This window comes from Cynoglossus semilaevis, chromosome 14, assembly GCF_000523025.1.
Source record: "Cynoglossus semilaevis isolate Cse_v1.0 chromosome 14, Cse_v1.0, whole genome shotgun sequence".
In the NCBI taxonomy this organism is placed as follows: domain Eukaryota; kingdom Metazoa; phylum Chordata; class Actinopteri; order Pleuronectiformes; family Cynoglossidae; genus Cynoglossus; species Cynoglossus semilaevis.
Window position 1 is genome coordinate 5,790,665 of NC_024320.1, and position 13,741 is coordinate 5,804,405.

The following is a 13,741-nucleotide window of genomic DNA, read 5'->3' on the forward strand; positions in this document are numbered from 1 at the left end:
AATGTAGGACGGGAGGAGGAAGAGGGGAAGGAGGAAGAAGAAGATGAGGAGGAGGAGGAAGACGAAGGAGGGGATGAGGAGGAAGAGGAAGTAAATGAAGCTGAGGTGCCGAAGGAAGAAGATAAAAAGGAAGAGGTGGAATCGAATGTAGGACGGGAGGAGGAAGAGGGGAAGGAGGAAGAAGAAGATGAGGAGGAGGAAGAGGGGAAGGAGGAAGAAGAAGATGAGGAGGAGGAGGAAGACGAAGGAGGGGAAGAGGAGGAAGAGGAAGTAAATGAAGCTGAGGTGCCGAAGGAAGAAGATAAAAAGGAAGAGGTGGAATCGAATGTAGGACGGGAGGAGGAAGAGGGGAAGGAGGAAGAAGAAGATGAGGAGGAGGAGGAAGACGAAGGAGGGGATGAGGAGGAAGAGGAAGTAAATGAAGATGAGGTTACGAAGGAAGAAGATAAAAAGGAAGAGGGGGAATCGAATGTAGGACGGGAGGAGGAAGAGGGGAAGGAGGAAGAAGAAGATGAGGAGGAGGAAGAGGGGAAGGAGGAAGAAGAAGATGAGGAGGAGGAGGAAGACGAAGGAGGGGAAGAGGAGGAAGAGGAAGTAAATGAAGCTGAGGTGCCGAAGGAAGAAGATAAAAAGGAAGAGGGGGAATCGAATGTAGGACTGGAGGAGGAAGAGGGGAAGGAGGAAGAAGAAGATGAGGAGGAGGAGGAAGACGAAGGAGGGGAAGAGGAGGAAGAGGAAGTAAATGAAGCTGAGGTGCCGAAGGAAGAAGATAAAAAGGAAGAGGGGGAATCGAATGTAGGACGGGAGGAGGAAGAGGGGAAGGAGGAAGAAGAAGATGAGGAGGAGGAGGAAGACGAAGGAGGGGAAGAGGAGGAAGAGGAAGTAAATGAAGATGAGGTGACGAAGGAAGAAGATAAAAAGGAAGAGGTGGAATCGAATGTAGGACTGGAGGAGGAAGAGGGGAAGGAGGAAGAAGAAGATGAGGAGGAGGAAGAGGGGACGGAGGGAGAAGAAGAGGAGGTAAATGAAGATGAGGTGACTAAGAAAGAAGAAGAGAAGGAAGAAGATAAAAACAAAGAGGTGGACGCAAATGTAGGACTAGAAGAGGAAGAAGAAGATGAGGAGGAGGAGGAAGAAGTAGAGGAGGAGGACAAGGAGGAAGAGGAGGAGGATGGTGGTCAGGATGCTGTTAAGGGAAAAGAAAAAGAAGAGAAACAGGAGGAGGAGGAGAAACATCGTGAAGCAGAGAAGAAGGAAGTGTATGAAGAAGAAAAAGAGGAAAGGGACAAAATAAAAAAGAAAGAGGGCGAAAATAAGAATGATGAGGAAGAGGAGGAGGTGACGGTGGAGGAAGAAGAGGTAGAAGAACAAGAAGAAGAGGAGGAAGATGAAGAAGAACCATCACAGAAGAACAAAATCATTCTAAAAGATGATGCAGAGAATGAAGATGAGAAAATCTGTGATGAAAATGAGAAGGAGGTTGATGAAGAAGAGGAGGATGAAAGACAGGAAGAAGGTGCAGATGAGTTGGAGGAGGACAAAAGATCAGGTGAAGATGAAAATATTGATGAGGACTTGGATGAGAAGGAGGGAGTGAGAGTTCAGGAGGAGGAAGATGATGAAGATGATCAAGAAGACGGAGAAGGATCTGAGGAGGAGGATGAAGAAGATGAAGGAGAAAATAAAAAAGATGGAACAAATACAGACATTGTTGAGAATAAAGAAGAGGAGCAAGAGGAGGAAGATGTAGACGAACTGGAGAAAGAGGATGAAGAAGATGTTAGAACATGTCAGAAGAAGGAGGACACGGAAGAGGGAAAGGAAGATGATGAAGAAGAGGAGACGGAAGATGAGGAGGAGGAAGAAGAGGGGAAAGAAGATGAAGATGAAGAGAGTAAAGTTGAGATGAAAGAAGAGGAGACAGAAACTGAAGATGATGAAGAAGAAGAAGAAAAGAAAAATCAGATGGAAGACACAAGCAAACAGGAGGAGGAGGAGGAGGAGGAGGAGCCTGATGATCTGAAGGTCAACACAGGAAAGGACTTCCAGGATGAGAAGATAAAGAAGAAGAAGCAGGTCAAAAAAGGGAAAACCGCAGCAGAGGAGGTTTGGACAGCCAAACTCGTTGTCCCTCCTCACCTGCAGTTCCACAAACTTCATGCCTGTTTCTCCTCCTGGAGGAGGTCCTGCATGGTGGCAGTGGCTCAATGGGGAGTAGATGAAGGAGATGACGAAGAAGAGGATGTAGACGAGCAGGAAGACTGGTGGGCGTGGAGGGAGTCCTGGAGGATTTGTCGTGTGAAGAAGATGAAAGAAGACAAGGTGGAGTGTTTCTCCCCCGAACACCGGAACCTGGCACACCTCGGACTGAAGGACAGGGACGATGGTACGATGAAGGACAAGTGGAGTCTCAGCTGGAGGATGAACAATGCCAAAAAGGAAAGTGAAGAAGAAGAAGAAGAAGAAAAAGAAGAAGAAACTGAGGAGGAGGAGGAAGATAGTGAAGAAGAAGAAGAAGATGAGGAAGAAGAAGATGAGGAACATTGAAACCTTCCGGACTGTTCTGAAAAGTCTGCCATGGTTGGTCGTGTTGGCTCCGACGTCTATATCGTCACCCACCAAACCTCACAAACATCTAGGTGTGGACTGGTTGACCATGAGCGATGGACGACTCGGGCTGAACGTTGACCACAGAGTTAAACATTACGTTAACTCACAATATGGAGGATCCTGGGTATTTACATGGGAAAGTCCCACTTGGCTTGGTCCACAATGTGGACCAGAAGGAAGCACACTAGTTCATGGTGAGGAAGAAGAGAAGAAGAGTGTTGGAACTTTCTTGACTTTAGAAAAAAGTCTTTCTTGACTTAATGGCTGATGGTTTGGACAAAATGTTGTCAAACCAACCAGTCCACAATGGTTCGCCTGACTCCAGTTCATAATCCGTGTGTGTTGATCATGGTAATGTGTAGAGAAGGACTTGATCATTTCATCAAGTATGCTCCATGTACACTATGTAGTGGGATTAGATTATAACCCAACACTAACTTCATCTGGAAGTTGAACACAGAAAATGTTGAGGACGTCTACATTTTTATCAAGTTTTTTTTCCAGGATTGGCTTCTTTTTGAACAGACAGCTTTAGCTCCGCTGTGAAAACGGTTTTGAATTCTTTCATCTAGTGCAGGCTTCAGTCTTGCAGTGATGTCATGCTATTTGTGTAGCTTGAGCAACTGTCTATATCCAGGCTACACACTCTGCAGAGGACACATGACCTGGACCTGGGTGTAACATTTCAAACCATGCCATGAATAACCAGTCTGTTCAACAACACTGGGAGAAAACGCAGCTTTGAAGAGTCAGGAAGTGTTGAGCACCAGCTGTCTGCCCCACACCACCGAGTACCTGGGCTGATATTTTGGTCTAGTTTCAAATCCATTTTTAAGAAATGAATACTTTAATTCAACTCTAGTTGCGCTTTGGCCCAGAGCCAGTGTCTCTGTCATTGGTGTGGAACCCCAGGGTTCACCTCCTGGGTTAAAGTGAATCCAGGTTAGGGCGGTTGGTACCTTCCAGTGGACTCACCACCCACAGGAAGGTTCAGGGGGGGGGCTGGTACGGTGCAGTGTGATTGGGAGACTGCTGCCCCCCCGACCCAGTGACGGATAAGCGGATGAAAATGGATGGATGGAATTCAACTCTACATGTGTTTTAACAGGACGTTGCACATATTTAGTATTTTTAAAGCTTTTAGTCATGTATTTTCTTGGTTGTTGTTCTGTACAACCTACGCTCTGGGTCACACATGACACAGATCACGTAAAATACTGGAAGAAATATCTTTACAAAGTTGTTATTTGATTATTTAAAGTAGCAGTTATTATTCTAAAAATGTTTTGCACTTTTTATAATTTCAGGACACAGGGAGTGTTTTAAAGTGTCATTGGACCCAACATTCCAAAATCTCACCAAAATGTTGGATAAAAAAACTAAAAAAAAAAAAAAAAAAGTATTTAAAAGAGAGGAAAACAAAGGTAGTGTAAGTATAGACCTGGTAAGAGGTTTACACATTTTTTGCAACGTGTGGATTTTCAATGTGAGGCTTATCATTCTGTTTAAAATACATTCAAGTCTTACACATTCTTTTACAGCAGTACAATGATTCATTTACGTTTACATAAGGTCTTTCAAAAGTACGAATGTTTCATTTCTAAGTTTCATTTGGTTGTGTAAAAGTTCTTTGAATGATTTATTGTTTTTGGATTGTTTTACTAGTTCGTTCAAAAATTAGATTTTTTTTTTACACAATAATAAAAAAATTTAAAAGTAAGCTTTAATTCTGAAATGATGCTTTATGTGACGTTTATTGACTACTGGGTTTAAAACGCTCTGATAACCTGTTCTTTTAACACCAACCTGAAACAACATTCACTTTATTAAATTGAGGGTGATACTTCATTTAGACCACTAGAGGGATTCAGAGTCTTCCAACCGTAATGACAGAAATTCATTAGCTTCAGCTACAAAATGTCGTTTGTTTGTCTCCTTTAAAAAAAATGCTACTCGATGAGTTCATCGAAGATGTAGAAAATATAGTTTAAATGGAGTGAATTAAGTCCCAAATAATCCCAATATATTATATGATAAAATCATAATGACATGCATATTAAACACCAAGTGTAAATGTAAAGTATATTTGAATATGATCTGAACATATCAACTACATGTTGCACAGACTGACCAAAAAATACAGATTAAGTCAGATTATTGACCAAAATCATTCACTTTTCTTTTTTCAAATCGACTCATTAAATCATGTTTGATTTCATACACACACACTCACAAAACCAGAAACTAAAAGCAAATGTCAAACAAAAGAACAAGAGTTTTGTTCAGGTCAGGTTTTCAGGTTTGACCTCCAGTCTTTTTTCTCCTCCCCCCCTTCTCTCTCGCTCCCTCTCTCTCTCCCTCTCTCTCCCCCTCTCCCCCTCTCTCCCCCTCTCTCCTGCTGTGTATTAGCATGAGATCAGAGCTCATTGTGATTCTCCACAGATTTACTAAGTCTCCATTTCCACCTCTGATTGTCTGATTGTCCTCAGAGATGTTTCCTCACAGGAGACACATTCACCCTGAGAACCAGGAGGTGGGGGAGGAGGAGACACTGACGCTGCTGAGGTCTGCAAACTCAGCAAAAACCTGAAAACAAAACCAACAACTTTGGGAATAGTTAGAATTAGAAATATATAATTGGAAAAAGATATATACATTTCTTTTTATTTATTTATAAACGTTTCCATCTCACATTATAATCACTGTGAACAAAATACAACCAGCCTATAACACAACAGAACTGATGATGATCATTCTTATTTTAACAATTGCTTAAATCCATATATTGAACTGATTTTTTGGTAACACTGTGACTACTTTAAAATAAATATTTTATTGTATATATTTCCCAATTTCATTTTAATTTTATTATAGGAAACATTTAGGTCTTTTATATTTAAAATATTTTTCTGCTGCAAAGAATAAAATGGGGGAAAGGGAATTTTCACAGCAGCAGGTTCATTAACATGTAAGAAGCTCCCAGAGCGAGTGAGAGAGGCTTTTAAACATGAGAATTAGGAGAGAGAGAGGGGGTAAGGGGGTCTTCACTTCCTGTTCCATCTCTTACACAATATGAAAAGAATCTATAGGTAAGTCTCTTTTTTCTTCAAAAAATAACACGCATTCTTTTTAACGTTTCAAATCAAAACATTTACAATTTTATACACGCCTTTAAAATGTTCTTCAATTTCTCCAGTTCGTTTTTTCTATTTATGAACACATTTATATTTATATATACATGACATATTATGACATTTTTACAGGTTTTGTTTCTCAACTTTTTTGCCGATTGAATCCACACTTTTTCAGACAAACAGAAAAGGTTGCGTATCGTGGGCGTGGTTTGATGTGACTCCGCCCCCTTGTGGTAGAATGAGAGTCACCTGGAGAAGAAAACGTTTCTGTGGATTCACTGCTGTCTGTGACCGGGCTGCAGGTCTGATATCTGCGGGTTTATATTTTATCACACCTAGTTTTACATTTAAGGAACATTTTTATGGCGGTGCTAAAATATTTCTGCAACACTTTTTAGGTTCATATCAAGATTTGTTTAATTTTAGAAAGCAAGAAAACGTTTGTTTCACAGTGCTGGAAATAACCGAGGCAGATTTGGAACTTATTTCGATTTTTATTTTTAAACACGTTGACTTTGCGGCCAAGTCCAAAGATTGTCCAGGACATTAAAATGATTTTTGTGCTCAGGTGAGTCTGCAGATGAAAGTTCTGAAGTTCTCAGAAATGTTTTTGAGTTCCTGTGATTAAACGAGAACTGTTTGGTGTCTGCAGGACAATTCTGTGGTCCCTCATGAGTCTTCAGGTCACTGCTGCTGCCTCAGGTCAGTTCTCCTCCAACCTGGACACTGGTGTTTGTGATTCTCACTCTCTGTGTTATATTTCACTTATAGTCTGTAGTGAATATTTATATGTTTACAGTTAACAATTAATTTGAAAATATATATATTTTTTAATCTAGAGCAATTATAAACATTTTGCTTTTTTTATTTTGTACGACACTGTAAAAAATCACATTTTGCTTCTTCTGATTTGACAAACTTTGACAAAATATTTTGAGGTAAATTCAGAAAATAGCAAAAGAAAAAATTAGCTGAAATGGCTAATTTACCTAAGTCATCAGATGTAACCTAAAATGTTTAAAAGATCAATAAAATCAAATGTAATGGATAAAATAATCATATTATATCTGCCAGTTATATAAATAGATATGGAGTATGTTTGTAATACATTTTTAATTAGTGTTTCTGTTCTTTCAGGCTGTGAAGGAGGACAATGTGACGCAGGTCGACCTACACTGTCATCACCACCTTCCAACCTGGACACTGGTGTTTGTGATTCCCACTCTCTGTGTTATATTTCACTTGTAGTTTGTAGTGAATGTTTACAGTTAACAATTAATTTAAACTTTTTTTTTTAAATCTTGAGCAATTATAAACATTTTGATTTTTTTTTATTTTGTAGGACACTGTAAAAAATCACATTTTGCTTCTTTTGATTTGACAAACTTTGACAAAATATTTTGAGGTAAATTCAGAAAATAGCAAAAGAAAAAATTAGCTGAAATGGCTAATTTACCTAAGTCATCAGATGTAACCTAAAATGTTTAAAAGATCAATAAAATCAAATGTAATGGATAAAATAATCATATTATATCTGCCAGTTATATAAATAGATATGGAGTATGTTTGTAATACATTTTTAATTAGTGTTTCTGTTCTTTCAGGCTGTGAAGGAGGACAATGTGACGCAGGTCGACCTACACTGTCATCACCACCTTCATCATTGACATCGTCATCGACTTCTTCGTTGCTTAAATCTAAAGACTTCCTGGCTCAGTTCGCTCAGGTGAACTCTCCAAACGGCGGTGACCGTAAACACCGCGATGCCAGCGCCGTCCTGCCGTTCATTGGCCTCACAGGAAGTGAGTTCAGACTCTTTCACCTGCAAATGTAGTTTTAATGTCACGTCTCTGTTTAATGTGTTACTGACACCAGGAGTAGTCAGGAGGAGAGTTTAAAAAAAGAATCTTCCAGAATCCACACACAGAAACACTCTTTGGTTCCTTATGAGAGATGGACAGACGTCCAGAAAAGAAGGACAAGAAATATTTAAAGACAGACTCAAATATTTCTTCAAATTCAAACGATCGATTGAAATGGAATCGTTTTGGTTGTAAGTTCTGCAGAAGATGTAATCCTCTGAAAGGAGCCTTTGTCTGCAGATTTTTCTGGAACTTTCCGTCAGTTTATTTTAGTGCTTCTCTGCTACTTTCTCATGTTTGTTTCCACTCTTGGTGTTTGTCTGCTGATGGAGGAGGACGAGAAGGTGGAGGAGGACAGGAATGTGGTGCCAGATGGAGTCTGGTTTATCTCACTGATACAGGGACTGGGAGCAGAGAGAGGGGAGGGGTCCAACCTGAGGTCTGGGGGCCCCACTGGCCCCCCTCAGATTCTAAACTAAGGGGAAAATAACTAGTTATTATATTCCACTGTAGATGGGTCTCTGTGACGTGAACGTCTTCTGGGACGTTTCCACACTCAGGTCTGATGTTGATGTTGTTCTTCTTCTCCTGCAGATTCAGAACTGAGTCGTAACTGCTGTAAAAATGGAGGAACCTGTATCCTGGGAACTTTCTGCACGTGCCCACCGTTCTTCACTGGACGCAGCTGTGAATACAACCAGAACATCAGGTACAGGAAAAAAGTTTCAAAAATGAATCGATGTCAATTTGTAAGAGCTAATGTTCAGTGTTCAATTGAAAAGTAAAAATAAAACCCAATAAATCCAAGATTAGCCAAGTGTTAACTAAGAGTAAGAGCACACATTAGCAGAAGTTAGCTACAGGAAGCAAAACACGCTAAGTTAGCTAAGAAATATGACATGGTAGCCAAACAGTCCTCTGAACCCACTAACTAAGTTAGTTTATATGTATAAAAACATCATCACAAACAACAACCTCCAACAGATATTTGAATGAAGGCACTTTTATTTTTAAAATAAATTAAAAATGTGTCAGAAAGAGCTTCAATGACCAAAATCTCCACTGCTGTATTAGGTCAAACATTTAAAGTTTAAATTAAATTTAACCGTAGTAGAAAAAACTCCTGCTCTAAATACTTGACCTATTATCACTTTTTATTTATTATTTTTTAATTAAAGCCCTGCAGACGTCTTCACGTCACCTCCAGACTTTCTCTGTGACTTGTCAGGTGTGATTTCCTGCTCATGTAACGTCTGTGTCTGTGTCCTACCAGGAGCTGCGGTTCGATTCCTCACGGTGTGTGGGTTCGTAAAGGCTGCTCCTACTGTCGCTGTGTCTACGGCCTGCTGCACTGTTTCCCTCACGTCTTCCACACAGACTGCGGTAAACACACACACACACACACACACACAGCCTTCAATTCGCCTCTCAGCTTTTCTTCATCTTTGAAATATAACATACAAGTTAATGATTTTATTGATTTCATGAACCTGAGAGTTATTCTTTCTTACACAAATTTAGGAATCTGAATCTGAAATCCCTTTCCTTTCCTACTTCTTTTTCTCTGTTTCTTGTTTTTACAATGACATAAAATAAACCCTGTCCCCAGCCATCAGTAAACTCAGTCGTTGACACTGTATGGACCCGGGTGTCGGCAGTGAACTCCCGTTATCCCTCTGTTATCATGTAACTCTAACTGTTCACAGTTTCCGCCCCTTCATTTGCAATCCAAGTGTTGCTGTTGCTGTTGCTCTTGAAGCTCTTGGGGACCCAGCTCTTCAGAGAGAACCTCCGCCCTAGCTCTCTAGTCCACCTCCCTTCTCCTCCTGCACTTGTCTCCAGTCTAGTGAAGAAGTCCCATTTTATTAAATTAAAAAAAACTGTAGTAAAGTAGCACGGTTCCCAGACTAAACCAACACAGTGACTTCCTGTCCGTTCTTTTATTTTCCTATTAATGTTAGTTGGTACGTTTGCATGTTAGGAAAAAAACATGAACACTAAGGTATTTTTTAATCTTTTGTTGCAGACGACAGTGATGACGTGACCTGGTCTCACTCATCAGCAGTCAGGACTGTACAGAACAACACCATCCTGTGGGTGTCACTGTTGCTCCAGCTTCTTCTGCTACGACGTTTCCTCTGATGCTGAAGAAAATTTAATAGACAAAAACATATTTATTGGATGAAACTCTTGTCAGAAAACTGGAGGATGTCCCTGTTTTTTAGACTTGTCTTTCTAAAGGAAACTCCTGGACGTGGTCAAACCTCTGGATCGTCTTTAAATTTCCTCAGAACTCTGTGGACCTACAGCGAGAAATATCCTTCCCAACACTTCCAAAATCAACACCTCTGCAGATGATACCATGATGTTTGTGTGGCTTTGAAGACCTCTTATCTTTCACTCCATTGTTTGTCAGGGACATTATGCAGCAAGAAAGTCAAACAACACTGAAGACAAGTTCAAAAAACAAACAAAATGACAGTAAAAACTTGTCATCCTGGGAAAAGATCCAAATTTAACACGGCGTCAAGAGTGTGTAATAGTGTACAAAAAGTTTTAATAATGGTGTTTTTCTTCAAATATCAGACTGTTTTTGTTAAAGAAGTTTCTGAGATTTGTTTCTTGACTTTATATCTTCTGTATATTTGCACAAACAATGAGATTATTTTTGGCTCTAAAATGTCTTTATTAAAGAGCAAACGGTGTTGAACTAACGCTGTCTGTAATAAAGTCAAAAGGGAAACCAGTGTGTGTGTGTGTGTGTTATCTGTAGGTATTTCCAGTGAGAGCTGTTTTCTTTCTTTCTTATCTCCAGACTTTATTGATGAGCTTTAAATCAATTATCAGCAGCCCTCTTATCTTGTCCCAGCAGGGCTGGAGCGACAGTGTAGACCAGAAGTGTTGCCTCAAATCTGCCAGGCCAACTGGTAGAGTGATTCAGAAAATAAATGAATGAATGAAAAAAAAGCCTCATCATTATCATGAATAAAGGTTAGCTACAACGCTGCTAAAACCTAAGAGTTTTTATACATTTCCACAAACAAAAACAAGCAGAGAATTTACAAAAGTTGTTTTCAACTGTACATTAAATGTTGTGTGAATAACTACAAAGAAATTCATGTGAGAATTCTTTGACTCCACCAGCTGTGTCACACCACACTCACACACACACACTGACAAAATCCTTCTTAGTCAATATGTCTGTGTCTCACTGAGCTGCGTGATTATTTCCTCGTTGCTTTTCTCTCAGATCTAATACCTGCCAATCCCTCCTCTGATCTCTCCTTTGTTATTTTGATCTTCAGACTAAAGGTGCACATGTAATCCTGGAGTCCATGATTGGACAGAGATTATTCCGGAAGACCTCCTGCTGCCTCGTCTTCCAGCCGAGGAAGGAACGACTCGAACCTTCTCTGCTTGTTGCCGTCGTGCTCCTGGATTGGTCTCCTCTGGGGGTCAGCTGTGAGGTCACAGGTATTTGACTGCAGGTTTAAGTGGACTGTGTGAAAATGTTGTTTTCCTGCAGTGGGACAGTTCCACAGACAGATTGACTACACTGACAGGTTTTACAGATGACAATGGATGACAGGATCAGAGCGAAGCACTGACGGCAGCGGAGAGGGAGGGGTTGAGGTGGTCAAACTGGAGAAAGGAGAGACCACTGACAGAGACAGAAGACTCAGGACAGAGACAGTGGCTAAAGAGACAAAAGACAAAGTTCAGAGTAAGTATGAAATAGGATCAAGTCCTTCCACCCGACTGAACCGTCGGCCTTTGTTCTTTGTTCAAGAATGGGATTTAACCATCGCTGTTTGCTGTGGTCAGATGATGAACGCAGCTCTACTGCATGACAAGCAGAAGCTCAAGTCATTCTGGGAGCAGAGGATCTCCCAACACGGGGAGCAGATGGATGAAGAGGAGAACCGCAGGAGACGCAGCGCTCTGTGCCGGTCAGCAGGGCTTCACTAAGGGACTAACAGCAACTTTTGGAAAAAAAAAACAATTGAAATAATTTGAGTGGAAATAAAATAAAAACTAAGGCATGATAATAGCATTAAAATGATAAAAATGAATAATATGAAAAATCCATACTATTATTTATTTGGCTAATTGAAAAGAACAGTAGAAAATAAAAATTATATCTTTAAATCAGTAGAACCGACAGTAGATCATTTTCTTTAAAAAGATTAAATATGACCTTAGAATATTAACCATAATCAATACAAACTAATGAGTTAATGAAAATTCTGTCAATCATTTCACTTTATTTTGTTAATGAAAATTGTACTTGTTTTGAGTTCATTTCAAATGAAGGCTGAATGAACCAGAGAAAATGTTCAAAGTCAATATGGGAGAAGAAACAAAAAATTAAATCTAGAAAACTTTCTCTGTCTGACGGAGAAACTGTGCGTTTGACATGGTTGATGTGGTTGATGTGGTTGACGTGGTTGATGTGGTTGATGTGGTTGACATGGTTGATGTGGTTGACGTGGTTGTATCAGGTTTGTCAATCATCACCTGGAGGCCTGGGAATGTTGATGAGACTCAGATGGGATTAAACTATAATCCAGGAGATCAGAGAGAACAAGTGTGGACAGAGCAGGAGATTAACAGACACATGAGACGCTGTGATGACTGACGGACAGATAATAACAACCACGTAACTGTGTCACTGCCAACGACAACAGCAGCAACAACAATGTCGACATCACCAACATCACAAACTCTGCCAACAAAACTCACACCAGAAACAGCACCATGGCACATTATGTTTCAAAAAATGAAAAGTACTAGATTTGATAAATCTGTGAATATTTACCATGTTTTCAGCTACAACATGATACTGAAGTTTGGTGCAGTTCTGATCAGTTTGTGGCTCAGGTGGATGTGATGACATCACCTGGTGGTGACTCTCACCACCTCTGTGTTGATCATCACCTCATTCATTCTTAACTAATCATCTCTCTCTCTCTGACCTTCTGTACTTCTCTCCTCCTCTTCCTCCTGTGTATCCCTGTAGTCTCCGGCAGCAGTGGTGTCTCAGGTTGAAGCAGAGGGATCAACAGCAGCAGAGCTTTTTAGAGGAGAGAATCAGACGAGCTGAAAAAGCTCAGCAGACCCTGAGGAAAGTGGAGTCGCCTTGAGACAACAGCACTAGACTTAGAAGTAAAAAAAAGTGGAGAAGAGCATAAAACCAAAACACAATAAATAAAAGATTTGCAACGGGATGTGGGGCTTGTCGAGTAAGATTGGACTGAGTTTCTGAGACCGCTGTATCACATCAGTGAACACACAGAAGAAGAGAGTCTAACCAGAAAGATTTTTGTGAACTATTTTATCAAAATGTCCACTGATTTCTATGCATTGCTCAACTGTATCTTCAGTTCCTGTTCTTTCACTTCCTATTATGTTATGGGTCAAACTGATCTATTTCAGTTTTTGTATTGACCAAAGTACTGCTTATACTTTCTGTTTCTTCATTAAAGTTTGTGACCTTTTCTCATCTAGGGTCATGAACTGGTGTGTAAAATCAGGACACATTAATGTGTCAAGGAATGTCTCTGCAGTTTGTTGTATTATATGATGCTGTACTGTGTAAATTCACTCAAAACAGGTTAAACCAATAACAACTCTATTTTAGACTACATAGTTCTCCACATGATGTAGAAAAAATAACATCTACTATCTGCATTTTTGCATTTCACACAAGAGGTACTTGTTTTACTGTCCTCTTGAAAGAAGCAGTTTATCTCCAACACAACACAGTTCCCCTGAACGACTGAATGTATCTGAAGACATTTTCCATAATATTTTATTTTATAAAATAATAATATTAATATTATTAATTAACATAATATTTTATTTTATAATATAATGCTGGACCTTGAAAATCTTAGAAAGTGGGCCAGGTTAAATAACAAAAAATGTGTTTGTGAAATGGGAAAATCTTTAGCTAAAAAGCTTAAATTAAATGCTTAAATTAAAAATGTATTGTATGTTTCTTTTCTAAATGTTTATCGAATCTAAAATAAAGTTGTTTACACAGTACGTAAAACGACCCACAACATAATCTATGTAATTTAAATCTATGTCATTGAAAATAATACGAGGATTAATTTGTTTGTTCTATTAAAA

The 13,741-nt window shown here is 39.6% G+C and overlaps 2 protein-coding genes across 3 annotated transcripts; both read left to right on the forward strand.

Annotated features, from left to right (window-relative positions):
* Positions 1–3: 3 nt before the first annotated feature.
* LOC112488020 (cilia- and flagella-associated protein 251-like) lies at positions 4–1,125 on the forward strand (the record flags this gene model as incomplete). Its single annotated transcript, XM_025062027.1, has 4 exons — positions 4–90; positions 178–285; positions 358–594; positions 664–1,125. Coding segments are annotated over 4 exons (894 nt in total), but the record flags the coding sequence as incomplete, so codon positions are not given.
* A 4,857-nt stretch (positions 1,126–5,982) lies between these two features.
* Positions 5,983–12,306, forward strand: tdgf1 (teratocarcinoma-derived growth factor 1). Of its 2 annotated transcripts, XM_025062788.1 has the most exons (7): positions 5,983–6,046; positions 6,271–6,312; positions 6,397–6,446; positions 7,349–7,546; positions 8,201–8,315; positions 8,880–8,989; positions 9,633–12,306. In XM_025062788.1, the coding sequence occupies exons 2-7, from the start codon at positions 6,296–6,298 to the stop codon at positions 9,746–9,748; spliced, it is 606 nt and encodes a 201-aa protein (XP_024918556.1). In that variant the 5' UTR covers positions 5,983–6,046; positions 6,271–6,295; the 3' UTR covers positions 9,749–12,306. The 2 variants fall into 2 exon arrangements, with proteins under 2 accessions (XP_024918556.1, XP_024918555.1); XM_025062787.1 differs by having other exon boundaries at positions 5,986–6,312.
* Positions 12,307–13,741: the final 1,435 nt, after the last annotated feature.

Bases quoted from the DNA above. Each gene is read 5' to 3' on its own strand.
- tdgf1 (XM_025062788.1), top strand. The intron at 7,547-8,200 runs GTGAGTTCAGAC...CTTCTCCTGCAG, and splicing joins GTTCATTGGCCTCACAGGAA to ATTCAGAACTGAGTCGTAAC. The intron at 8,990-9,632 runs GTAAACACACAC...CTTTTGTTGCAG, and splicing joins CGTCTTCCACACAGACTGCG to ACGACAGTGATGACGTGACC.